The 27500-nt window shown below is 44.5% G+C and overlaps 2 protein-coding genes and 2 long non-coding RNA genes across 8 annotated transcripts in view; all 4 read left to right on the top strand.

The window, feature by feature from the left end:
* Positions 1-2356, top strand: part of LOC132450822 (gasdermin-E-like) — a 6943-nt gene extending 4587 nt beyond the window's left edge. For both annotated transcript variants that reach the window (XM_060042929.1, XM_060042928.1), the window contains exons 6-10: positions 1-25; positions 336-457; positions 923-1109; positions 1296-1366; positions 1661-2356. The exon at positions 1-25 is cut by the window's left edge and continues 134 nt beyond it. In XM_060042929.1, the coding sequence (XP_059898912.1) occupies positions 1-25; positions 336-457; positions 923-1109; positions 1296-1366; positions 1661-1900 (645 nt within the window). In that variant the 3' untranslated portion in view covers positions 1901-2356. The remainder of the gene's footprint in view (positions 26-335; positions 458-922; positions 1110-1295; positions 1367-1660) is intronic.
* A 2672-nt stretch (positions 2357-5028) lies between these two features.
* On the top strand, positions 5029-7801 carry LOC132451674 (uncharacterized). 3 transcript variants are annotated; one of them, XR_009524177.1, is made up of 4 exons: positions 5040-5099; positions 6348-6909; positions 7193-7345; positions 7665-7801. It is a non-coding gene; the product is annotated as an uncharacterized LOC132451674 (long non-coding RNA). The 3 variants fall into 3 exon arrangements; XR_009524179.1 differs by having other exon boundaries at positions 7190-7345; XR_009524178.1 differs by lacking the exons at positions 6348-6909; positions 7193-7345; positions 7665-7801 and adding an exon at positions 5302-6019 and having other exon boundaries at positions 5029-5099.
* Positions 7802-8431: 630 nt separating this feature from the next.
* LOC132451576 (uncharacterized) lies at positions 8432-10492 on the top strand. Of its 2 annotated transcripts, XR_009524137.1 has the most exons (5): positions 8432-8552; positions 9081-9149; positions 9229-9382; positions 9856-9944; positions 10313-10492. It is a non-coding gene; the product is annotated as an uncharacterized LOC132451576 (long non-coding RNA). The 2 variants fall into 2 exon arrangements; XR_009524136.1 differs by lacking the exons at positions 8432-8552; positions 9081-9149 and having other exon boundaries at positions 9225-9382; positions 10313-10488.
* A 3637-nt stretch (positions 10493-14129) lies between these two features.
* nup42 (nucleoporin 42) lies at positions 14130-19560 on the top strand. Its single transcript, XM_060043478.1, has 7 exons — positions 14130-14491; positions 14709-15096; positions 15243-15331; positions 17151-17227; positions 17754-17840; positions 18083-18179; positions 18344-19560. Exons 1-7 carry the CDS (start codon positions 14320-14322, stop codon positions 19063-19065), a joined length of 1632 nt encoding a protein of 543 aa, XP_059899461.1. The 5' UTR covers positions 14130-14319; the 3' UTR covers positions 19066-19560.
* Positions 19561-27500: the final 7940 nt, after the last annotated feature.

The following is a 27500-nucleotide window of genomic DNA, read 5'->3' as shown; positions in this document are numbered from 1 at the left end:
GCCCCTCTAAGTGCATTGAACTCTGGTGTGTATCACTTTGATGTATTTATTTCACATTGGAAGGTAATTGAGGCCTGCCATGCCCATCACATGAAGTGAATGGTAAAAAGTTTATCACGACCGAACAACAAGTAAGGGCAAGAAAAATAGGAATGGCTATACAGTGTATTATGCAGATCTATGCACAGTTTATAGTATTAACTGAAGTTTAAATGTACTAAAATATAGGAAACATATCATTCTCTCAGTGTGTAGACAAACTCTTTGGACGGCTGTTTTGAACTTGAAACACTAGACCCTGTGGGTCTCTGAGTCTGTATCGTTGTTCCCTACAGAGTTACAGAAGCAGGAGGAGTCTCTGTGTCTGCTGGCAGAGCTCCCAGTGCGGAGGTGCCTGTTCGAGATGCTGGTTAAGAGCCTGGAGGATAGGGACACACTGTCACTGCAGGAGCAAGCGGTCAGATATCTGTTACTCTGCGGTTGTTTAACCAGAGTTCAAAAGGCTCTACCGTTCTGTGATGAAATGATATAGGGCTGTCTTCTGGCTTTACTAAAAAAAAATCTGTTACCAACCTTCATTTCTCAAAATACCTTACGTGTACCGATTCTGCCGAATCGCCGAATGTGTCTTGTGGAATCAATGCACATTGTGTCGGTTCTGAGATTGTGGACAACGTTTGAATTGTCATACAAGTATTATGCAAATATCTTCTCACAAAAACCCAAACTGTAGTACTATTGTTTACCTACATGGCATTCAGGCTCACGTGAAATGCAGGAAGGTAATAACGGTGTGATCACAGATGGGTATTGCCTTTCAAGCTCAGAGCAAATGTTATCTGTTTTTCCAACATTTTCTCATTGTGGCTTTCGGTAGCTATTCTCGTAACCAACGACAATTCAACATCTCCGGTTCTCACAGTTGGCGGATTGGTGTTGTAGAGCAGGTGTGCTGGAGTTACAACCACAAAGTATGAACGCCCCTTCCTGTGCCTTGCTGGATCTCCTCTCCCTGGTTCCAGCCATCCAATCAGAGAATGGCTCAGCTGCAGAATGTAGCCCACCTCCCCAGCTGACTGCTGTACACCTATTGGTCAGCGCCATGGAAGGTCAGGAGTGTGAAAGTTCGAAAGCACTTTCACCAGTAACCTCCCACGTTACGATAATTTATAATCATAAGGTTACTATAGTAACTCACAAACACAATAAGTTTTGCCCTCTTCTGAATGTGGCCAGTATTTGAACATTATTCCCCCATTTATCCATGGTATTGACTGATATTGTCTTATTCCTAGCGTTGCCCGATGAAACACTCTTCCAGCTGACCCTGTGCTCTCCTGAGATTCTGCAGGCCATTGATGAATTTGTGAGTTAAACTTCCATATGTGTACGTGTATGTGTGTGCTTCTATCTGTGTCTGTTTGTTTTTGCTTGTGTGTGTGTGAGAGTGTGTGTGTGTGTATGTGTGTTTGCATCCATGTGTGTGTGTGTGTGTGTGTGTGTGTGTGTGTGTGTGTGTGTGTGTGTGTGTGTGTGTGTGTGTTTGTGTGTGTGCATAGGAGGGAGTGTGTTTGTGTCTGTCAAATTGTCTTTCCTGCATGCATGGAGTTTAAGAAGACCTTTCACATTAATTATCATGATGCTCTTGTCCTTACCATAGATTTGTCAATTAAGAGGGAGCTGTCAACCTCTGCCTGACAACTCTGTTCCGGCCATCCTATTGGAGGAGGACGGAAAGACCTGGAAGTTGTTGGAACAGTTGCTCCGCTCGTCCAACGTGACTCTGGAGAGGGTGAACGACGGGCTGAGGGCAGAGACAGGAAGTGAGGAGGGTGGCCTGCCATTGGTCCTGTGCCTCACTATAAGAGGCCTATCATCTCTTTGTAATGGGGATGACTAACATGTGTATTAAATGGGATACATTTAATACACATGTTAGTTAGATACATTTAAGACTATTCATTCATTGCAGTTTCTTTATTGCAAGATGTACGAAACATTTTGTATTATTATTATTATGTCATACAGCATGTGACATATATATATAAAGCTATAAAATACATGTTGTATAATTGTTACATGCGACACTATATCACAGATTATTAAGCTATGCACTGTTTTTCTACATTTAATGTTAGAAATGTTCAATGTTCAGCATTGTGCAAAATTAAACATTTGTTAAAATGACCAACTTAGCCCTGACTGTGTCCCGCAGTCACACATTTATAATTTTCCCTGAAATGATAAAAAAAAATCTAAACGTTCCTCTTATTTTTTTTTTATAGAGATCCCTTACATTTGAATGTATTTTCTGTTAAACATCTTACTGGTGGTTTCAATACAACTTTTTTTGCAATCATGTGTGCTGGCTATTTATGTGTGTTAGTTATCTTGTCGTTAGGCCTACTTCACTACCAAAGCGTGGTTTGGTTCCTGTCGTTAACAATGGTGGAGGAAGTCACACCAGATGATGATTACAACCATGCATTATTAGGTGACTGCTGCATGCAGCACTCAACTATTGTTAGGTGAGTGCTGCATGCAGTAAGACTTCTTCAGGTAGATCCTTACCTTAATACGCTCGCAATGAAAACGCTGTCGTCAAGTGCCGCTGATGGCCACTTGGCTGCACTACTGAGCAAACGCGTTGTGTAGGCCTATTATGATTATTACATTTCATGTCCTGGCTATTGATTACACCGATAGTAATCGTTTAAGGCGAGTTCAGTTCCAATCAGTTCAGTTCAGTTCAGTTTAACTTTATTGTCCCAAAAAGGGAAACTTGTCTTGCAGTCAGGTACACATAAAAAACACAACAAGGACACATGACAAAGAGATAGACACGGGCTAATATATGTTAAAAAACGGTCATACTTATCTAGTCGTCAGATACATTTACAGGTATGTGCAAAGAATTGTTCAAATTGAGCAAACAAATTGCGCTAGGGATAAAATAGTTCTTTGTCCTATTGGACTCTTAGTCGCCGGCCTGAGGGAAGGGCCTCAAATGAACAATGAAGGGGGGGATTTTTACACTCCAATATATAGCCATTGCTTCTTGAGTAACCTGCTTCTCATAAATGTTCAGCAAGGATACTTGTGGACAGTCCATCAACTTCCCGGCCACCTTCACAATATGGCTGAGGTTGTTTTTGTCCCTAAGGCTGATGCCCCCATACCAGGCATAAAAGAAAAAATTAGAACAGATTCTATAAAATTTCTGAAATAAAGACAAACCTTATCGACATTAAAGGACTTAAGCTTCCGAAGGAAGTTGCCCCTTCTTACAAATAGTATCAGTATTAACGTTAAATTTGAGTTTATTGTCTATCATTGTTCCCAGATATTTATACTGGCCAACCATCTCTATGCAGTTTCCATTTATATATGTAGATGGTGAAGAACAAGATTGGTTTCTTCTAAAATCAATGGCCATATTTTTTTCTTTGACATTAGTTAAGCTGAAGAAAAGACTTGTCACACCAACCGACAAACTCATCAACCACTGGCCCATGCTGAGATTCATGTTAATGCAGTAAACTAACAATAACTGTGTCATCAGCAAATTTCAGGATGTGTCTTATGCTGACTTCTAAAGTCATTAGTGTAGAGGGTATACAGTAGAGGGGAAAGTACACAACCCTGGGGAGAGCCAGTGGAAGAGACACGCCTTTCCGAGAGACAACCATTTACCTTTACTCGTTGTGTTCTGTTAGTTAAGAAATCCATAATCCAGCTCACAAGATTACTCTCAAGATTAAATTCTGATAGTAGTTTGCTGACTAAAACATGGGGCTGGATAGTATTAAAAGCAGAAGAAAAATCTAAAAACAAAAGCCTGGCGTGCGTGCCCGGACCATCTAGATGACTGTACAGGAGATTTAGTAGTGTAATCTGGGCATCCTCCACCCCTCTTCAAGACCTGTAGGCAAATTGCCTTGGGTCCAGGGCCTCACCCACCCTTAACAACAAGACACTTCACACTCTTTTCAAATGACTTCATGACCAGTGAGGTCAGTGCCACTAGTCATTTAAACTCTTTGTAGTGTTGGTCTTTGCCACTGGAACAATAATGGACTCCTTCCATGCCTTTGGGACCCTTCTCTGTTCCAAGGACATCTCAAAAATATCAGTGAACACCCCACAGAGCTGTTCTGAACACCACTTTAACAATCTCTCAGTAATACCATCTGGACCCAGACTTTTATTGACTTTATTTCTCACCTAACATCTTCTTGTGTAATTGAGAATGGTGTGGACTTTACCAGAGCTTGCTCCTCAGTTAATTTCTCATGTTCATCTGAAAAGTCATGAATATCAAAAAGTGTTCAATGCTTCAGATAAATCGCTATCACTCTTATACATAGGGATATGGACTGGCTTGTTTTGTGTTTTATGCAAACCTGTCATTCTTTTAACACCATCCCATGCTGCCTTCAAGTTGTTACTTCCCAGTCTCTCCTCTTATTGATCTTATTTTTATATTGCAAGTTATCCCTCTTGATTTCTGCCCTGACCTCCTTAGTTGCCTCTCTATTTTCACCGACATTCAAAAATCGATAACAACAACAATGCCGCCATTTTCTTTATTTTTTGTAACCTACAATAAATAAAGCAGGCTTCCAGTCAATGGAAAAATGGCTTCTCCCCACCGGCGATTGTTGTTGTTTACGATTTTCTATCAGTTCTCACCACACAACGACGTCTCATCTTTGCTCCTTGAATGTCGATATGTAATGGTATGGAGTTATTGAAACTTACTACGTGTAAAAAAGACTAGAAATTGAATTTAAGTAAGGACGGTCTTCTGAACGTCGATTACTCAAATGGATTACTCAATCATTATTTAAGGATTCGAGAAGTAAGCCAAATATTTAGTAGGTAGTAAGCAGTAAGCAAGTAGGCGGTTTCGAACACACCCACGTTCTTCTGGAGGTCACTAGTTCTTAATTGATTTCAGCTGCGTCTCCCCCGCCTCTCCTCATAAAGCGCCCCCACCGTGACGGTTGTTCATCGTTTATTTTGCGTTGGATTGTGTGGGCTGAACAATCCGGACATCGTGGCCACCGACGTGGACCCCCGCCACCGGGACCCACGCAGTGAGTAACGCAGGGTACTTCCTTCATGAGCACTGCACATGTTTACTGTTACACTATCCCCTCCTGTCGTCTGTTCTCTCCCCTCTATTGTACATGTTTTACCGCTGGAGGTTAATGTGGATTTGCTGATGGAAGTGGTAGTTTGTGTTGACTGGTTTATCTATGGGATCGACTGACTAACTAACGCTGCGCACCGCTACAGCACCGACCACCACACTGGGAAGTGTCCTCTGCTCACTGTGGAAGCAGCATGGAAGAACTGCAGCAACTCTGATGGAAACGAGGACCTCCACGCTGTTGAACACAAACTGTTATAGGCCTACTACAAACCGAGGCGGTCCCACTCGGTTAAAGATCTCGTGGTCAATGCGGCAGACCGCTGGACCTGGACGTCACCTTCTGCAGATCCTTCACTGCCCTCAGGAATCCACGGATAACTTGAAACATGTCCGACTCCACATGTCCTAAAAATCCAGGATGGAAACTTGTGGAAGGAAGAAAGGGGTCTGTTTTTGCTCAACCCATAACCCCACTGAGCCCTTCTGTGGAAACCTGTCTGACTGACCCTACTGACTGGGGGCATGTTGATGTGTGTTTGGTTGGTCTGGAAGGTTTGCTGCTTGTGATCTGCAAGGTGGTCCTGGGTTAGATGCGGTGTCTGACTTGCACACCACTCTCCCAATTCTATTCTTCTCTTTACTACTTTCAATACACTTGCTGCTGCTGCTGTTGACCGCTGGTGGTGCAATGTGGTTTTTATTCGCGTATGTTCTGTGGACTTTGTATTTTAATGAACATGTTTACTGCCCGTTAGACCTCGGATTGGCAAACCTAAACTCCTTCACTGGCAAAATGTAGATGCAAATTAAATGCCAAAATTAACATTTCAATATTCGTTTTGCGTATTTCACCAATAGCTTCGGAACTATACTACGGACCTCGTATATAATTAGCTCTTCAAAGATGCGGTCAGGCGCCCCTCCGTTATGTAACGTTTTCTGCCCGGTACGAAATAGACCGACCAATAGCAACCCTTTAAGCTATCTAATGTGAGGTTGGATATACGCAACATGTAGAGGTGTTTCAACAACAAAGATGGACGTTAGTGAACTAAAGACTGTATATGCTCACTAAAAGAACGAACGACTACTACTCAAAGATTTTGAGGAATATGTATTTCTGCATCACCCGTTCCAATGCTATGATTAGCCGAGGTCTATCCAATAGCATAGCATCGACCAATTTTAGATCGCGCCCTTTAGACACGCCCCTTGGAAATTGAACAACGCACTTCAACGCAGAGGATCCAGAAGGATTTCACAACGAGTCCATTGGAAGATATCGAGGAACATGAACATCACCAATGAAGGAGAGTAACGTTTCCACTTGCTATAGGAATTTAGTGAAGCAATAAATAGTTAATAATAATAATGATAAAATGTGGTCACCATTTATTGACTTTTTGGGTAAGACTTGCTTTACTAATATAACCGCGTTAAAACCGCATTCATTTACTTTTCTTGTGTAGTTTCCCACTATTCATTAAATGTTTTATAGAAGTAAAAAAAGTAATCAATAGAACTATACACATTTGTACAACAATTAATCATTATACAGGATTTGAACATTTTCTATTCTAACTCATTCTTCATAATATTTCCAAGGATTGCAGAGTACCAAATGATTTATGAACAGTTGTTTTTGTTCAGGAGCGGATTGTACTCCCAGAGGCTTCAACAGAGCGGGTCTGGAGCTGGGAGCTGCAGGTGGATGTTGGCCAGGAGCCGTTCAGTCCTACAGGAACAGACGGGTGAGCCGTGGAACTGCACATCCTATAAACTCCTTGGCGTGGTCAAACGGTTCAGAATAAAACTGGAATTCAGTCATTGGTTGTGATTGGCTTGTTAGGCAAGCGTTCTCAGCCACTAGGACTAGTGTCCTTATGAAGATTAGATGTGTGGCTGGGTTTGGGAGTTTATAGGAAATTATACTTCTCAAGAACGCACAGAATGGGAGAAGATAAGCTATTGACATCTGAGTGAGCGAGGAGAAAAATCTCCAGTGTTTAAATAGATTTTGTCTGGTTTCAGTAGAGGTGATGGAGGCGGTCGTCTGGAGGTGCTCGTCTGGAGGTCCGTGGCGGTCGTCTGGAGGTGCTCGCCGTGAGGTCCATGGCGGTCGTCTGGAGGCGCTCGCTGCAGGTGGAGGGAAGGCCGGGAGCCGTGCAGCCCAACGGATGCAGAACGGTGAGACACGGAACTGCACAGCTGCACATTTTTTCTAGGCTTGGTGAATTGTTTAGAATAAAAATTTTGACATGCAGCCACAGCAACTCTGAGGTGTTCTGAAAAATGTCAGATGCATTCTCAGCCACTAGGACCAGCTCCAGGATGTAGGCTAGGTGTGTGTGGCTGGCTGTTGGGTTAAATAATACCTCACTCAAGACTGCACAGTAGGGCATCAGTGAGATCTGTGGGAGCTAAAGCAGAGGAGGAGTTGATTATCTGCATCATGTACGGGGAGAAATGTGCAGTGTGCAAATGGAACATGTCATTCGCCTTTCAGAATGACTGAGGCGGAGGTCCTGGAGGCAGAGGCCAGCCTGGAGGCGGCGGTGGCCTGGAGGTCCTGGAGGCGTCCAACCTGGAAGGGGCAGCATGGAGGGCCAGGTGGCGGCTCCTCATCCAGTAAAGTTAAACTCCTCTTCAGTGCATCCATGATGAAAGGGGAGAAATGTTCCAGTGTGCAACTGGAACTTGTGTCTCACATTTCAGAAGAGCCTGGAGGCGGCCAACCTGGAAGGCCTGGAGACGGCCAAGGTCCTGGAGGCAACGGCGGGCCTGGAGGTGGAGGCCAACCTGGAGGTCCTGGAGTCGGTGGGCCTGGAGACGGTGGTTGGGTCCAACCTGGAGGGCCTGGAGGCGGTGGTTGGGACCAACCTGGAGGCGGTGGTTGGGACCAACCTGGAGGTCCCGGCGGTGGCGTCCACCTGGCGGCGGTCACCCTGGAGGGCCCGGCGGCGGTCGTCCTGGAGGGCCCGGCGGCGGCGGCGGTGGCGGTCGTCCTGGAGGGCCCGGCGGCGGCGGCGGTCGTCCTGGAGGGCCCGGCGGCGGCGGCGTCCTGGAGGGCCCGGCGGCGGCGGCGGCGGCGTCCTGGAGGGCCCGGCGGTGGCGGTGGCGGCGTCCTGGAGGGCCCGGAGGCGGCGGCGGCTCCTCATCCAGTAAAGCTAAACTCTTCTCCAGTGCATCATGAACGGGGAGGAATGTCCGGGGTGCAAATAGAACGTGTGTCACATTTCAGAAGAAATGAGGCGACGTTGCGGAGGTCCAGGAGGTTGGCCCGGTGGAGTTCCTGGAGGAGACGGTCCCGGCGGTGGAGGACGGCTGGGGGATCCGGGGGTGGAGGTCCGAAGGCGGCTCGTGATTAGACCAACCAGCTCCTCATCCATGGAAGGTAAGCTCTTTCTCCAGGTCAATCTGATCAACGAGAAAATCAAAGAGCGCAGCCATGAACTGGTGGTATCGCCATTTGGGGACTAAACTCTAATATTTAACTCAAGTAACTGCAGTGTTTCCCCCAGCACTGTAGGGTTAAGGCCGTCTTAACAGTAGGGCCCCGCCTTGACTACCAATGTAGAAAAATTATATATAAAAAAATAATTATGCAACAACAAAGTGCAAAACTCGTAGGGAAAGAAAACATACTTTCCTCAAGTACAAAAAATATAGATAAATAATTTGTCGGTAATACTGTATACTGTTCAAAACAATAGTCGTGCCATAAAGCATTTTGAATGCAATTGAAAAGGCGGTTGTATGTATTATTGCGAACTGAAACCCTCACCGAAGACCCCCCCCCCCCACCCACCTTGACTAAGACATTGTCTGGGGGAAACACTGAACCGGGTTGTATCACTTAGTAGTGAGTACACTAGGGTAGCTGGGTCATCTCCAAATGGTAACTGAGTGTTTGCTCCAGCAGGATTGAAGGAGTCACTGAGGATGAAGATCACTGCTCAGGGGCTGACGACCACTCATCTTTCCGGGGAAGGTACATAAATCTACAGCTGATGTGATTAGAGTTCTGCAGTTCAGATCCGCTGATAAATGGTCCCATACCGTATCCACAGCGTCCTCATGGTGCAGGCGGTCAAACCTCCACCTCTTTGAAGAGACCAAGCAGCTTGATGACTGACTGGTTCTTTATACTCAAGACCTCGTCCCGGAGCAGAGGATAGACCTAAGGCCTACAGCGCAGCAGACTAGAGACTCCATGTGGAACCGGTAAGATACTGGATTGACCATCTTGAAGACATTTTCATTTATTCAACAAGGTTAGTTTTGTTTGGCGGGTATGTTGCTTTGATACTAGGGGCTTCTTCTGTAACAAACTTTCTAGAGAATAAGATCTGACTTCAGCCAATCAGCGGGATGTCCTTGAACAAGAGCCAATGGCTGAAGGTGCTCAAACGCATTCTTTTGACTCGCTCCTCTACTATTGCTGTAATCAAGCTGGATGGCTATTTTGCTCCTTCTACTGACAAAATCAAGTCCGCCAACTGGTGGCTTAGGGCGAAGCAACTCAGGGTACATTGGAAACATGATAAGATGAGCCTGTTTTTGATGGTTGGATCGTACACCTAAATGTTTTTACATCAAAATATCGCCGAACCCCATGTTGGACAATGCTTGTTTTCATCCTTTCTATGTTTAGCTTTGATTTATCCTTACCTTTTCTTGTGACCCATTCCCCTTAGGTTCAATTAAGTTGACCTCTCCTTCAGGCGACTTAAAGGGAGACCAGATGTGCGGCAGCTGGGTGTCATGGTGCAGAGACCCAACGCTGGTAAATATTTACTTCCTCCTTGAGCAGACCTAACGCGTCAAACGGCATTTATATAATCCCTCCTGATCTTTATAAAGGTCTGAAGACAAGTCTTTTCTGTGAACATCTCCACTGACTAGTGTGCTCTTAATTAAATTAAAGTTAATTAAATGCAGTAACTCCAATGCACCTGGAGGCTCGTATTGAATTTTTTTGAAACCTGGTTCTCCAGCACTAGGACTGTTGCGGTAAATAAATGCTTGTTTTTTCGCTAATTTAAGTCTACGAAATCAAATGCTGATTGAGACCAGATGGGGTTGTTCCTGCATTTATAGACATTTGATTGCCCTTGACACTGATTCTACTTTTTGCATCAATTTACTTCACAGTACTGAACTACACCAGTGTGTCCTACTCCCATAAACCCTGAGGATCCCTGGATGGCTACACCAGCACATTAATCCACACCCAACATCAACACACAGTGCACACTCTATAGAGCTCGTAAGTCCGCCCCTTGCGGCGGGACCTCGTGAGATCGTAAGATATGGCTGGGTTTCAATGGAGAGAAAGTAATTATTTTCTCCATTTTTATGTTGCACCACATTTTGGGGGAAGAATGTTTGAATCAATCTTTGTCATTTATTTCTGTACTCCATATCTGTAATCCCAGCTGTTGTATTTTAACACGGTAGCTGGGAACCCTCTTTATAGGGAGCGACTAGAGGGATGAGGCTGGAAGCAAACCTGAGGCTGGATCTTAACCTTCTTTCTAAACCTAATGCCGCAATTTAACCGCAAATAAAGTGAGGCCTAAAGTAACTTGACTCTCTTGCCTAAACTTGCTTGCCTAAACTCGCTTGTCTAAACTCGCTTGCATAAAACCTGAACTTGCTTGGCTAAACTCGCGTCGCTTGCCTAATACCTGAACTTGCTTGCCTAAACTCGCTTGCCTAATACCTGAACTCGCTTGCCTGAACTCGCTTGCCTAAACTCGCTTGCATAAAACCTAAACTTGCTTAGCTTGACTCGCTTGCCTGTACTCGCTTGGCTAAACTCGCTAGCATAAAACCTAAACTCGCTTGCATAAAACCTAAACTCGCTTAGCTTGACTCGCTTGCCTGTACTCGCTTGGCTAAACTCGCTTGCCTAATACCTGAAGTCGCATGCCTAATACCTGAAGTCGCTTGCCTAAAACCTAAACTTGCTTGTCCAAACACGTTACACAAAGTTAACCATCCATAATCTTTAACCCAAACCAGACTTGTCCCTGGGTCGCTCCACTTTAATTTAGAAGTTTCTTTCTATACCTCATCTGCGTTTTGAGTTTCATTCTTTGAGGGCTTGAAGTGCTTTGGAGGATATTTGAACCTTTGTTTGCCGCATCAATCAACATGCTTTATCTTTACCCATTTTGTTTTGGATTGCATTTCTATGTGTAATCCGGCCAAATGTTAAGTGTCCTTACATGTAATGTTTATGGTCTGACCTCTTCATGAAGCAGAATGTGTGTAAATGTTGTCCCGTGAGCTCCAGGCTCTCTGTGGGCCTGTCAACGTCTCTTTAGCAAAAGGTTGGAGAGTGAAATTCATTTTTGTGCCATTTTCATGTGTTCCTGAGTATTTCAGTCCTGTGGTGTTTCACATGAGACCTTAATGGGAACTTTTCTTTTTCTGCCTGCATACGTAATGCCTACATTAGTAGGGTGATCACTGTTGATCCCAATATTGATCATTAACCACCTCATTCTTTGGGATTACAAATCATGTAATTTATGAGCATATTTGCAAATGCCTCCAAATATCAGATTGTGTAAAAAAGAATGAAATGTAACCTGCTTGATTTAAAGAAAATAAAACATCCAAATATTATAAACCTGTTTTGTGTTGCTCTCTTACCATGTGGAAATTAGCAGATAGATATGTTTAGCGCTGATTTGCTGCCTCCTTTTGGTGTGGTGCTGGGATTTGTTTAATATACTATTATCATTTCCAGGATAAATTAATAACCTAGTATAGCCTACCCGGAGAAGAAGGGATATGATGGCCAGGGCAGGCTGTTTCGGTGTAAGTGAAATCCGCGAGCTGCTTATCATGTGAGAGGTTATGTAGTCACATTAAAAAATACCTTGAAAGATGGTAAGCCTACGATCTACAAGAGACGCAGAGGAACTTTCCTTACGAGGCTTTTGTCGGGATAAAAAACGGGTGCTCAGCAAAATGAACAATAAGTTGACGTTTTTGCACTTGTAAATAGTTAATTTAGTTTGTAGCCTTTACTCAGACGTGAGCTCATTCTTGCATGCGGGTGTCCGGCTTGGCAGTGTAAAAAGGCCTATACATCATCCTGCCCAACAATATGGGCAGGATCTAGACCAAGCTCTCCTAATCGGGTCAGCAATAGCTGGGTTTCAATGCCCAGAATCTGAGTTTGAATGCTACTGAATTAATGGAATGTTGCATTTTTTGTTCTACATCATAGATTCTAAATTGCGCACCAATCAATGAAACCTTATGCGGAATCAGATAGTCGGCTCTTTGCTGCACATTAAGATAAATGTAGTTGTCACACAAGCTATTTTTGTAATTATTTCAGGGGGGAAAATGCCTTGAAAAAATGTAGTAGTGCGTTCAGGATAAGGACTAATGTAGCATATGTCAGCCTAGGCCTAATCAATTGTGTTTTAATATCTTTAGTATTCATATTATTGCAGTCTAATCTTTTCGTAGGCTATTCTGTTGATGGCCTTGATGGGGAGATATTTTAACGCTTTTTAACCCCATTTTCCTGCATCATTCCTGCGTCGCCCCCTCCTACGGAGCCCATTTCAGCACCGTGTCAGTAGACGGTTACAATCCTACGAACGTCGTGAGTGCAGTGAACGCGCGTTCGAAGCGCTCCAAAGAAATTTACGATGGCTTGCAAGATCCATCGTGAGAATGATCGTGCAGCATCGTTATCGGGAAACGGAGCCCTGATGCCCATGATCCTCTGTTTGTGCTTACATTGATAGATAGATTTTGGCTCTTATTATGAATATTCATGACATGCAAACAACAGCACTGTCCGTAACACACGCACGCACAAACACAGGACAGGAACACACACACACGGCCACGGTGGAGAGGTCATCTCTCTTATGACGTCACAATGAGCTGCATGACGTTGGATTTTTTTTCTAATAATCTTTAACGTTTGCATGTCTACTGTTGCACACATATTGAAAAACGCTTCTGAACAAAAGACATCGCTCGACGATTTCCGTCTGATTATTAATAAGCTTATTCTGTCTGTGTTGTTTCTGCAAGGAACGAACGGAAAACAAAGGTATGTTACGGTCACTTAACGAAAAAAATTAAATGATTTAGGCTCTACTAGGGAACGGGCTGTTAAATAGGATTCATTTGTTGAGTTTATAGGCTCTGTCGTATGTGTGCGATCGTTTATCTGACGCATCGTATCGTTATTTTTCCCATCACATTTAATCGGTCACCATAATGCAAAATTGCATTATGTCAGCACTTTGAAGTGGGCTATAGACCGAATTTCAGATAAGTTCAGGCACTGACTGATATGACCATAGTAACTGTTGTACCGACTACTTGTACACAAGGAACCATTAGATTGTACTGTATAGATTTAGAGAAAATGTCATTTGAAAAACGTACACATGCATATTCTCGCCTTTGCAAGATTGCATTACGTCAGCAAGTGGGCTATAGACCGAATTTCACATAAGTTCAGGCACTGACTGATATGACCATATTAACCCGTGTGCTGACTACTTGTACATGTTCTTTAAAGCGGCGTGGTTGGATTTCCTCTCGCCGGCTGGCGAGTTGGACTTGATTACCAGTCATACTAAAGAAGACATTTGAAATGACAAGTTAAAAGTAGGAAAGTCTATCAAATGCATGAACCTTTTTCCATATTACCGGTAAGTCATTGTGCTGTGCTGTGCTGTATTGATGTTTGAGAATGTGCTGCCGGATCTCCGCCACCAGATGGCGCCCGAGAGGGTAAAACCATGGGTTAAACGTTTAGACCCGCCCAGATTTAGCTCCTCCTCGATCTGCGGGCTGCAGTCAGGGGCACTTGTCAGCTCGCGCTGACTAGAACGCAACATGGACATATTAAAGAACGCAAGCAGCGAGAGCTCGGGAAAGAGGGCGTGGACGTAGAAGACCAAACCAAACCACGTGATTGTTTTGTGAGCATTCAGTGGCTGAGGTTTCAATGACGTGTAAAAGTGGCGACTCTTGTTTGGATTCATGTGGTAGTGCGACAAGTCGTGTAGCTAGTTCCATCAAAACAATGGTAATTAATCAAGAATACTTTGCGCAGTAGTGGATTTACACTCAAAGTATTAACTAAAACCGAAGCCTTGAACTCAAACATGCCAGTGTGCAGTTTTTTTATGCAAGGACGTTGTCGGTACGGTGACAAATGTTGGAATGAGCACCCCCAAGGAGGTGGAGGAGGAGGAGGAGGAGGAGGTGGTGGTGGTGGTCGAGGAGGAGGTGGATTTAACAACCGTTCAACTCCGCAACAACCCAGGGGTGGTGGCGGTAAGCATTCATACGTTTCTTTTACGATCATCTTCGACTTCAATATTATTTCCAGTGTAATGTAAAACAAAAAGTGCGTCGGACTTGAAAGATAGTCCAACTGAATCGCTGATGTTTAGTAGCTTTTCATTTCAATTTTATTTTCCCACTGCATTATAACCATATCATTTTGGTTGTTCTTTTACCAATTGCCTTTCGTATTCCCTTTTTCCAACAGGCTTTGGTAACAGAGTTTGGGTGAATCCATCGCAGAATCAGTCGGCAGGAAACTATATCCAGCCTTCAGCTTTCTCCTCTCAAGCTGGCAATGACTGGGGCAGGGGAGGAGGTGGTGGGACTGACTGGGGAGGAGGAGGAGGAGGAGGAGGGGGTGGGGCTGACTGGGGCAAAGGAGGTGGAGGAGCCGGTGGGGCTGACTGGGGCCGAAGAGGAGGTGGAGGAGGGGGTGGGGCTGACTGGGGCAGAGGTGGAGGAGGCGGGGGCAGAAGGGAAAACAACAAGAGCTCCGAATTCAGTTTTTCCTCACAGAATCGCTATTCTGCCCTCAACACGCAGCAGACTTTTGATAAAGGAGGGGGAGGAAGCGATGAACAGGAAAAACATCTGTGAGTTTGACATATTCTGTTATACTCTGCAGGAAAACAATTTATTTGTGTAATAACACTTATTACAGTCAGTTCTGTCAATTCATACACAAAGTCAGCAAACGTGCTTGTTAATATTTGAACTGATAAGTGTATTTGTGTCTCAGGGAGACCGTCAAGAATGATGTGGAGATCTGGGAGACATCAGGACAATGGATGTTTTCATGTTATGCCCCGACCATCGCAACCATTTCAGGTCTGTATCATAGATTGGCCCTCAGAGCTCATTGCACTGCAACCTGAAGGAGAGCTTTGGGATTTTTCAACCTGGATCATATTTCCAATCATGTTGGGTCTGGGGACTATTGCAGACAACAAGTTTGGCAAAAATAAGCACTTAGAGAAGTACATTGACCGGGACTATTTCCCCTCTGCAACATAGGATTGCATTGCAACCCAATCCCAGATTTGGGAGCATTCTTGCTCAATACTGGAGCAATTAAAATTATGCAAATGATGGGGAAAAATGTGTAGAAGTTGAAAATTCCATAAGCAAACGCATGCATGTAGAAGAAGTGCAGCAAATTCAGAAAACACAGCAGAATGCAGAAACGATTACACAGAACAATAACAGAAGGGATTCCAGAGGAGACTTTAAAGTGACAAGTGAAACTTTTTTCAACACTGCAATAATATCAAAATCTTGCGATCAGATTTTTTTAAAATTGACCAAAACCTCTTGCATTTGAGCAAATATCCAACAGCACTGTCGATAGCCGACTTCAATAACATCATGATTCAGAAACAAACAACCAACATCCCTTTTTAGTTTACTCTGGAAACACTTTGTTATCCTTTGGGGTAATGCGGTGCGTTTCTGTTATGTCTTGTGAATTTACAGCACGTTCTCTAAATGCTGGGCATGTGTTCTTAATTTGCCTGTGTTTTGTCGAATTGCTTTTTTTTTTTCTTAATTGTATAATATCTCATTTTGCCTTTAGAGTAGGGGTTGTTAATATGGCTAAAATACACCTATCAAGATTATTTTTCATGTGTTTTTTACGTAGATTTTGGATAGATGGGCAACGTTTACTTCAGTCCACTGGGTAGGCTGGTAGACTGATCTCTCCAGCACAAATCTAGGTGGACACGCCAACTAGTGATGTCCTATGGGGCAGATTTTCGAAACGGCTTGTAAGGCTAATCACACTCACACCTGGTGGTATAAATGTCTCCTTTAAAGCTTTAGCTGAGAAGAAAGACCAACGAAAAAAATACATCTTTCTTCACACCTGGCGTTATAGCATAACACCTGGCGTTATAGCATAACACCTGGCGTTATAGCATAACACCTGGCGTTATAGCATAACGCCAGGTGTTTGGGAAGGTCAACCCTCCCTCACAGACAAACATCCAAATCAAGTGCTGCTCAGAAGATACTTCAGACATCCATACACACTATGGCGTTATACCATAAGAGTCTGATAAGCATTACCCTCTCTCGGATGCGAAAGTCAAATTGAACTGCTGTTCAGACAGCGCTTCACATCCACACACACACATCGTGGTGTATACTAAAGCACTTATTGAAGGTAATAAACCTCATGGAAGAAAGTGTGATTCATCATTTGGCTGAGAAAATAACCGTGTATGAGCCGTGGAAGTGCTACTGATAGAATGTGCACTGTGGTACGGTGCCAACCATCTATATGTAGAGGCAGATCGTGGCAGATTGCTAAGACATTTATCGGTCGCGGTCTTAAATCGTCATATTAGAAGATAGATATTGGATACAATCAGATATTCACTCTCTATATTATAGTTAAGTTAAAATAGACTGTATTTGATACAGGCTAACCTAATTTAACAAATACTGTAGATAATACAGATTTAACATAGACTGTAAATGCTAAAGATTAAACAGATTTAACATAGAGTGTAAATAATACAGGTAAAGTTGATTTAACATAGACATATACTACTGATTAAACTGACTTTCTATCCTGCCATGGAAGAGCCCTGAACACATGATATGGCATTTGTGACCAATTCTCCCTCATTCCTGTCTTCAACAGGTTTTGCAGATCTCTCTCAGGAAGAGCTCAGGCTAGAGTACTGCAACAGCAGAGACTCGGGTGATTTACAGAATTATGTGAGCTTCCGTTGCTTGTTTTTCGGTTCTTGCTCTATTGTTTTTCTACAAGTTTTTGTGTATCTTGTACTACCTCAACTGAAACTGCTTCGTTCCTCGCCGAGTGGGTAGTAGGTAATTGGTCACGGCCATGGCCTCGTGAGTGTGCAGTAATTGGTCACCCGCTTGGCTACGGAGCCAGGATGGAAAATGGACTCAACCAATTACATTTTCTTCAGGAATAGAACGAAAGGGATAGACTGATATTACCTGAGATTGCAATGGGTATCATGGAACATAATTTTCTGAGGCCTAATGCAGACCTTGATCAAATAATGTGACTGACTTATTTTGTCACATCAACAAAATAACAGACCTTTTTCTGCAACATCATGCAATAAAATGGGATGTATTATCTGATCAAATAATCTACGTTTGGCTTATTATTTACTTAATGTATGTCTTCTGGTAGAATTAAGATTGGCTAAAGCTAAATTGTGACAGCAGTTATCTAACAACGTCTCATGACATTTTTCTTTCTTCCCAGACTAATGGCATCAATCAAGCAGTCAACCAATGGCGGAGCAGGGTCCAGGAGCTAAGAGCCATGAATGCAACCACTCGCGTGGCTTTGGTGAGACTCACACAACTTGTCAAGCCTGAGACATGCTTCTGTGTCTCCCAAGGATATGGGCAGTCCATCACGTATAACAGTCTTGTAGTTTCTGGAAGCTGGGTCTTTCATTGGTTTGGTATCGACGCCTCCAAAGTCTTGAATGTGTTTTCCACAGCTTTTTTCACTTTTGGCCTTCAGACTACATTTATGAAGTCAATCAAACCATTGCTGATGGATAGTATGGTGTGCTCCTCCTACAGCTGGCTGAGCTGAACAACCCCACGCCCCAGGCCCCCCCGGCCGGCTGTGGCACGGCCACGTCTGCCTTCGGGTCGTCCACGCCCAGCGTGGGCACTGGTGAGACCTCTTTGGAGTTGTCCTTCATTATCACATTCAAGCGTGATGCGAGTAATGAATTGATAAAAAATGATATCATAATGAACAAAATGCGCAGCAATTGTGGGTTGAAACAATTCTCCTTTCCTGTCAATCTGGTGGCCGTGTCCTCCTCTGCCGCGAAGGCTTGGGGTCCGCCGCGCCGGCCCAGGCCAACACCTTCAGCTTCGCCGCCCCGGCCGCCGGCGGCTTCGGCTCCTCGGCTCCAGCGGCCCCCGCAGGTTTCGGCGCGGCCGCAGCGACCCCCGCGCAACCCAGCTTCGGGTTCGGCTCGGAACCGGCGGCGGCGGTGCCGGCAGCGTCCGGCTTCTCTTTCGCCGCTCCAGACCCCAACAAGGCTCCGGCCCCTGCAGGGTTCGGCTCCGCCTCCGCCTCCACCTTCAGCTTCTCTTCTGCCACGACGGCGGCGGCGACGCCCGCAGGCGCCCCCGGGTTCGGTACGGCGGCCCCCGGGTTCGGGGCGGCGGCCCCCGGGTTCGGTACGGCGGCCCCCGGGTTCGGGGCGGCGGCCCCCGGGTTCGGTACGGCGGCCCCCGGGTTCGGGGCGGCGGCCCCCGGGTTCGGGGCGGCGGTCCCCGGGTTCGGGGCGGCGGCCCCGGCTGCGGGCAGCGGGAGCGTGTTCGGACAGGGGGGCGGGGGGTTCGGGGCGGCACGACCCACGGGTCAACCAGCGGCAGCAGCAGCAGCAGGAGGGACCAGGAGCTCCGCCGGGGGGCCCGGGGACAGCCTCTTCACCCCCCAGAGCGAGTTGACCCCAGAGGAACTGGGTCAGTTTGGAGCCAAGAGGTTCACACTAGGACAGATACCCCTGAAGCCCCCACCGATGGACATGCTGGTGGGCTTTTAGCAGGAATATAATCTTATCCTTTTGGACTTTTGGGAGATATAACATCATTTTGTTATTACTAATCAAATTTGCTATGCAAAGACATCTACCCCGTAGATTTGCGACTAATTGAGATGAGGTTTGATGATGGCATGTTTTTTTATAATAAATGTACGCACAGCAACATTGAAAACATGCTTTATCTTACCTACTTTACAGTTAAGCTTTGCTCTCTCTTAAATACACTGACGGCAGGAACTATATGTCAGAACTGTGTCACTGCTCATATTTAATTTGCTGAGCATTGTGAAACCGTATCCTTATAAAACTTTGTGTTTCACAACCTTACTTTGTGTGCAATGGACGAATGGTTGGGATTTGGCACTCCTCCAAAGCTCTCACTATTTCATTCTAGTCCAGTCCAATAATATTGATCCAGGAGAGGTTAAACAACTTCCAATTACACCGGGTTCCAGTATTCTATTAGCATATTCAATACAAACGTATTACATGATATACGAATACAGCCCTCATTTAAGAGCCAAACACTGTTATGCTATTCTGCTTCAAGGGAAGCCTCTGCTGACTTGACAATATAGGATTTAGCTGACAGGGTTTTCGGGACAACAGTGATCTTACATAATTAGCATTAGATAGAATGTAGCCACGACATACTTTAACTATATTCTTTGTGTTACACAAAGAGAATTAACGGTTACATCCGTGGTCAAATGTGATAGCAACATCAAGTTCACAGCTAATTAATGTAGTTACCCTTAATGCCAGTGCAAATGTATGAGCAGAAACGTCAATAATTCAGCCCGTTAATAGAAAGTGATGCGGGCCATACTGGACATCAGATTAGTTTGACGACGTGATCAGCCGAGAAGACCGAATTTGACCCTTTGCCCATAAGTGAATTAAGCAATCACTTATTTTGCGGCACTGCCTGTCTCTGTTAAGGAAACACAAGTATGAGCAGCATAGTTTTGAATGTTAAGCAACATCATCAATAGGGAGAAATTCATGGTATTGGGTATTAGGAAGAATAATGTTTTATCTTGGATAGATCGTGGAAAGGCAGCAGTTCAGCATCATTCAATGTTAAACAGATTACTCTCAAATGTCACTAGAAAACCCATTTTTTTCTAATTATATTATTTCTTCATCTGTAATTCATCAACATCCTCAATATCCTCCAGTGATTTATTTTTCATTTTTGGTATTTACATTTAAGACTAGAATACATAGCCTACAAATATTTTTTTTTACTTTTCTACTTTCAGGAAATGGGCAAATACTGCTGCTGAACAACTATTCTATTTTACATGCATTATAATATTTTGTTTAATATTAAAAGCACCAACACTCGCTGTTAGAAAACACGCACTTTTGTACGACAGGGGATATACATGAAATATTTAAACCACTTTGAGTGTCAAGCAGTGGGCCAGAGGTGTGAGGGTTGACCAGCTCACCCCTTAATCCGTGCCATTTTTTATCAGCAGGATCGTTTGACACCGGTGACATACGACGTAGTCATTCATGTTGGATTAAGACGGAGTAGGTCGTCCGCGGTCCACCCCACTGCGGCAGAGCAATGCGGGGGCCCATTATTGAAACCAAAAAAGCAACAAGCAGGAGAAGTGAATGTGTTGCGCTACAAGACGCCTCTGGGACCCGCTTCATTGATCTCATGCGTCTGATTTATGCTATTTTGAGCGGTTCGCTGGGTGGTTAAACGAACGGCACATTTCTCACTTTCGAGGTTGCTTGCGAGTTGTTTTTTGCTTGGCGAGGGAGGCATTCATGGTCTCTCGCCTCATAAATACCACTGCATGGAGTTATGTTCTTTAACATTTCCATCTACTGGCGTTCGCAATCGAATAGTTAATGAATGAGATGTGGGCATAATTGAATGAGGTGGGCCTAGGCACATGGCCTTCTAAGATCACCTGCACATACAGTTATTCCTTATGTAGCCTAAACAAGTCTGCAATCTTTTTATTTCAGCGACCCAATGAGAAGTTGAACTATCAGCCACCCGCGTTCTCATACCAACAACCAACAACCAAGCTAAGAATTAGCCGTTGGAATTTGATAATAATATGATAACCCCCACCCGATGAGACGCAATCTTTATTTATACCTGTCGATTCCTTCCAGCGCCACACGTGTTCGCTGTTTCCCGTTGCTGTTCTTCAGGCAGACTACTCGCATCCCGCTATTATCCCCCCTGCTCCCCCCTCTCTCTTTCTCTCCCTCTCAACAGTAAACCGTCTTCCACCGCGCCTTGGATGCAGTGTGATCAGCAGCAGTGCAACGCAAAATCACTGTCTTCACTCCGGCACAGCAAGAATAAAAGCTAAACGATGACAATGATGCAGACATATCAGGCAGAAACAGTTATTTGACAACTCCCGTCCCGTCCTCTGTCGTCTCCGCTCCCTGCATTAATTGGTAAGTGTTTACGCTTTCCTACCTTTTTGTAATCGGAGGAAACGCGTTTAAAACCTAAATTACGCACGCTATCAAAATAATGGTTCGGTGAGGATTAATTACTGTTTCGTTTAATGGATTTTTGACTGTAATATTGCTGCTATTAGAAAATCATACAAATGTTGTACTTGGATGCTGTATTTGGAATCAAATTACGCGCAGTCATTTCTTACTGAATATATCCTAAATTGTAAAAAGGTAGCCTACCTATCCTTTTCCAGGCTTTCAAGTAGTCTGCCTGGGAAATAGCATTTGTTGTCCTGTGGGTCATGGCAAATGTTGCATTGCAAGCATTTTGCCAGCAAAAATATTTACTGAACTAAATTGCATCTAAACAACATCTGAGTATAAACTAACCTTATGACAAATAACAATCCATATTGTATTTTAGGACTTTTTAATATTTAAGAATTAAAAGGAATTAAGTGTTAAGATGACGGTTTGGGAGATGATGGATGAGAGATATTAGAAATTATTAATAATGAGGTTTATCATGAACTCACTTGATATTGGCTATTCCCTTTCTTTTTCTATGGGGATCTGAAGTGCCATGCATAGTTTGGTGCTTCACAGTAAGGCGATGTAACTACCGTCCATATTCCTCGAAGACTGTTGACACAGCACACAACCATCACAGTAGCCCCTTGGCCTACTTCTGTTCAGTTAAGTTAATCAAGCGCATTGCCAATATAGGCTTGCCAATATTCTTTTTTTTTTTTCTCGAAAGGATTCGGCTAGACAAAAAAAACAAAGCAAAAATGTGTGTGGTTCGACTGATTGATCGGGAGGAATAAAGGGAAAGATGCCAACGTGGGTCAGATTTCAACGGCATGCTGCTTGCTTCCCTGGTGGCTGTGGCTGAGCGCGAGCTGTGTGGCGCCCGCGATGAGATAAAAGACGCTTCAGGGCAGCTCATCTGTTACATTTTGTGTTCGACCGGTAAAGACTCTGACCTTTTGCATTTGTGAGTCAATGTGTGTGTGCCAGACAGTGTGTGAGTATAGACACCGAGATAGAAAGTCAGAGTGAGAATGAGCGGGTGTGTGTGTGTGTGTGTGTGTGTGTGTGTGTGTGTGTGTGTGTGTGTGTGTGTGTGTGTGTGTGTGTGTGTGTGTGTGTGTGTGTGTGTGTGTGTGTGTGTGTGTGTGTGTGTGTGTGTGTTTATATGTGAGAAAAAGAGAGAGAGGGAGAGACATGGTATGGGATGTGGTTAGAACCAGATCGGTTGCCAAGAATAAAGTCAAGCCAAGTGCACGCTGAGGTGTCAGATTGTATCAGATGGCAAATGACACAGGCTCACACACACAGGCTCACACTGAGCTGAGTTCAAACTGTGGTTGATGCCTGTGAATGTTGTACCCGCGAAGGCCCTGCTATCACTGCATTTATCGCTCCATTGGTTGGTCACCGGCTGCAGTCGGTCTCTTTTGGTACACAAGGAAGAGGAACGCGCCTTTGTATGAACTAACCATTCAGGGTTTATGACATTAGCAGCTGATAGCAGACACAGACCGCCGCATCTACCGTGAGAACTCACACATCAGAATTACTACCCCGATAAAGAAAGAAATCCAACATCAGAACCCATGTTCCTTCTCCGGGAATGGTGTCCTACTACGGAATAGCTCCCAATGTCCTTTGTGTGTTGGGATGAAATATTCAAGGCATTGCATCACGCAGTCTAGGGTTGGGTTGGGTGGGACTGACTGGCTCGCAGGGGGTCCATTAGATGTGTGCGTGTGTGTGTGTGTGTGCGCTTGTCTGTATGAGACGTGTGTGTGTGTGTGTGTGTGTGTGTGTGTGTGTGTGTGTGTGTGTGTGTGTGTGTGTGTGTGCTGTTCTCACTTGAGCAGGAACATAGGTCCCTGCTGTACTAAAATATTCACCAGGACATGTGGTTGTATGTTATTGGCCTTTGTGTGTGTGTGTGTGTGTGTGTGTGTGTGTGTGTGTGTGTGTGTGTGTGTGTGTGTGTGTGTGTGTGTGTGTGTGTGTGTGTGTGTGTGTGTGTGTGTGTGTGTGTGTGTGCATGCATGCGTGTGTGTGTCATCACTTTTGTTTCTGTGCGTGTGTGTTAGCAAAACGTTTGAGACTGAGTAAGAGAGAGAGATGTGTCAGATAAAATCAGATGAGTTGGCTGCTCAAAAGGCCAGACTGATGTTCACTGCATCATATTTCATCAAAGAGTTCATACGCACATACACAGACACACACAAATACACACACAAACACACACACACACACACACACACACACACGCGCACACCTAGTTCTGAAGATCACACACCGCAAAAGGCCATGCTCAAAGGCCAGCACGGTGCACCTAGCACACATAACACATCTGCAAAGTCACACACACACACACACACACACACACACACACACACACACACACACACACACACACACACACACACACACACGCACACACGTGCACACACATGCGCACCAATCGTGTGTCTGTGTGGGCAAACAGAGTGCTCACATGTGTTCACTATAATGTACCCTCACTTCAGATCCCCTTGCTCTCTGCTGGTCTGGGTCCCTTTGAAGGGAAAACCAATGAAAACAAGGCAGGCGCTGAGCAGACACTTATCATAGTAATGAGAGCCTTTTGTTAGCCTCTATCTGTGTGAGTATATGCCCAGGGTTTTTATTTGTATGGGCTAATGCCTGTCAGCGTAGCCTGTATACAAGGCTTGTGTGTGTGTGTGTGTGTGTGTGTGTGTGTGTGTGTGTGTGTGTGTGTGTGTGTGTGTGTGTGTGTGTGTGTGTGTGTGTGTGTGTGTGTGTGTGTGTGTGTGTGTGTGTGTGTGTTGTCTGCTACACACAGGCCCAGCCATGTTTTCATGAACGATGCTGGCTAACGCGTGGTGTTGAGATTCAAGACACAAACAAAGGAGCGGAGAGTGAGGAGAGGGCTGTGCCATGGCTTTAACTGAAGTGGTGCGGGTCGTACCCGCTGTCATATGAGGTTGTTACGAGAGAGGGACTCAGGAACAAACGGTGGACGTATTAGGTTCTGCCGTGAGGTCCTTGGAGGTCCCCCAGGCAGGGAGTGGAGGACGGTGTCGGGGGGGGGGGGGGGGGGTGTCAGGCGAGGGAGCAGGGTGGAGGGGGAGAGAGATGTCAGCGGCACCGGTGTTAGTTAACGGGACCCTGCGCGAAGGCGGCTCCTTATCTCATCCATCACGGCCCTCGTAACTCACTATAACTCACTATCTACCTCCATCACCTGCCGCCCACTCCCCCAACCCACCCTGATACACCCCAGCAGCGCTACAGCCAGTCCTGCTGACAGGGTGACATCCCCCCCCCCAACTGTTTTTTCCCTTTTGTTCTAAGTTGAAGCGTGTATTATATGAGGTGTGGTTTGGGTTATACTTTCATTTTTATAGAGCTATATTATATTATGGGGGAGGAGGTTTAGAGCAGTAAAACACTTGCTCAACCATCACACCATGGAGGAGGGCGGCGAGAGAGAGAGAGGGAGGGGGGAGGGGGGGGGGCTGGTGGTCGCCGAGGTGACTTAATGCCGGCGGCGTTTGAAGACGACATTTCATTTTTATTGTCACTTCAGTGTCTTGACGAACGGTCAGCCCGACCCTGTGTGTGTGATTGTGTTTCCGTGTGTGCGTATATCTTTTTCTCACTGTATGTCGTCGTTTGATAGCGTGCTTTAAATCCAAACTGTCCCTTATTGTAGGACCAAACCACCCAGAGGCTACACACTTCCTGGTCCCCCTAGGTTTGTGCACACATGGCGCTCACCAACCGGCCGGTTCGATCTTGATTCAGGCAATTTGTCAGAGAACATTGTGTGACTGATCAAATTTATGTCTCTAGTCACAAGGCAATTTGGAGGGAGCAACTCAATGATTCACCTCGTTACAATTTTTATTGGATGTTACAATTGATTGATTCAATGAGAGAGGCCAAACCAAACAATATTTAGCTACAAATGTACTGTTAATTTCACGGCCGGTAACATCAGATGGTGGATCATTTATGAGCACGCGTGACACACAGACACACACACATAAACAGACTAACAAGGAGGATGATATAAAATACAGTTCTTTGCTAAAAATAAGTAGTTAGTTAATCATGCTTTCTGTCAAGGGGTAAAAAAGCAATGGAACTGATGAATCTCAGTGCCCCAAGATTACATTACCATTACTCACTAGTGTGTTGATAATGGTGTTCAATTGTCAGCCAAAAGGTACTAGGTTAGATCCCAAAGTCAGTGAGCAAGGTTCAAAATAATACCCTGGTCCTTTCCTTACAAACAATTGATTTATTATTTATTACCTGGCGAAATCCGTTGTGCAATCCGACACTGTGCATGGAATTGACATAATCATTTTAGAATCCTCAAAAGTTGTATACAATTATCTTAAACTAATTTGTGGCCACGGAATAAATATTTCGAGGCCACGGATTAGTATTTGGTGGCGACTACTATATTTTTTGCCTATTTCAAGGTCAAGACTTAATATTTAGTGCCCACAAAAAAATTATCAAAATCCTCTGTGATCTCCGGGGCTCCGTGGATAGATTATTTATGACCGTACATTTGTTGGACTCCAAATTTATAAAAATGGAAAAAACAATTCTCTGTCTGGAGATAAACTAGCTTCATCACTTAAATTTAAAATAGCATAGGAGTAAATATTATTGTTCGGTACCACAACCTGCACAACCAACCATCAACAAGGGTTAGACTGGAGGGACATTCAACTAGACAAAAACAACAAAAACAAACAATAAACAAAGCAGCAGAGGCTCAGATCCTGATGAAGTGGGGAAATATACTCACACACAAAAATATGAAGAAAAATAACAGAAACGTTTTAAACTGGGCTGACTGTCCCCTTAAAGGCACCCAGTGCAACTTTCGAGGCTTAAAAATAAACATTCAATTTCTAGTCTTTTTTACATGTAGTAAGTTTCAATAACTCCATACCATTACATACCGACATTTAAGCAGCAAAGATGAGACGTCGTTGTGTGGTGAGAACTGATACAAAATCGATAACAACAACAATGCCGCCATTTTCTTTATTTTTTGTAACCTACAATAAATAAAGCAGGCTTCCAGTCAATGGAAAAATGGCTTCTCCCCACCGGCGATTGTTGTTGTTTACGATTTTCTATCAGTTCTCACCACACAACGACGTCTCATCTTTGCTCCTTGAATGTCGATATGTAATGGTATGGAGTTATTGAAACTTACTACGTGTAAAAAAGACGAGAAATTGAATGTTTATTTTTCATTGAATGTTTACATAAAGTTGCACTGGGTGCCTTTTAAGAAGTCGATTTGTGAATTGTGAATCTGAGCTAAGTGTTTCACAAGATGGTTGAGTGACTCCCAGATTTCCAGCCGAGCCAACAGTGGCAACAGACCCCATCATTCATTATTTTGGCCCTTCCTCTCCTACGCCCTGGCATGTACATTTAGTGTGGTACAGCATGTGTGTGCTGCTAAAATGCTGCCTTGCTTTGTGTGTGTGTGTGGCTCTCTATGTGTGTGTGCGTGTACGAGGGTGTGTGTGCTTGTGTGTGTTCCTTTTGGCCTTGAGCACGGTGCAGCCTGGCACTCTTATGTTTTGTTGAAGTGTGAAGTGTGTGCAAATATGAATGTGTGTGTGCGTGCATGTGTTTGTGTATGTGAGTGTGTGCAAGTGTTTGCAAATATGACTCCTTTGACTTCCTCTCCCACGCTCTGGCACGCACATTTAGTACACAGCATGTGTGTGTGCAACTAAAATACTGGCTCTGTGTTTGTGTGTGTGTGAGTGAGTTTATATGTGCACGTATGAGTATGAATGTGCATGTGAGTGTGTGTGTGTGTGTGTGTGTGCGTGTGTGAGTATGTGTGCGTTTGTGTGAATGCAAGTGTGCTCATGTAGCACTGTATGTGTTCATAGCAGCAAAAATGGAGCCCTTCTGTT

Source organism: Gadus macrocephalus, chromosome 22 (genome assembly GCF_031168955.1).
Source record: "Gadus macrocephalus chromosome 22, ASM3116895v1".
Classification (NCBI taxonomy): domain Eukaryota; kingdom Metazoa; phylum Chordata; class Actinopteri; order Gadiformes; family Gadidae; genus Gadus; species Gadus macrocephalus.
This window is presented reverse-complemented; position numbering and strand designations above follow the sequence as displayed.

What these genes read in the sequence shown, in the direction of transcription:
- nup42 (XM_060043478.1), top strand. Translation starts at nt 14,320, where the DNA reads ATGCCAGTGTGCAGTTTTTTTATGCAAGGACGTTGTCGGTACGGTGAC. An exon ending in GACCATCGCAACCATTTCAG is followed by an intron (nt 15,332 to 17,150) that starts GTCTGTATCATA and finishes TGTCTTCAACAG; the next exon opens with GTTTTGCAGATCTCTCTCAG. An exon ending in CGGGTGATTTACAGAATTAT is followed by an intron (nt 17,228 to 17,753) that starts GTGAGCTTCCGT and finishes CTTTCTTCCCAG; the next exon opens with ACTAATGGCATCAATCAAGC.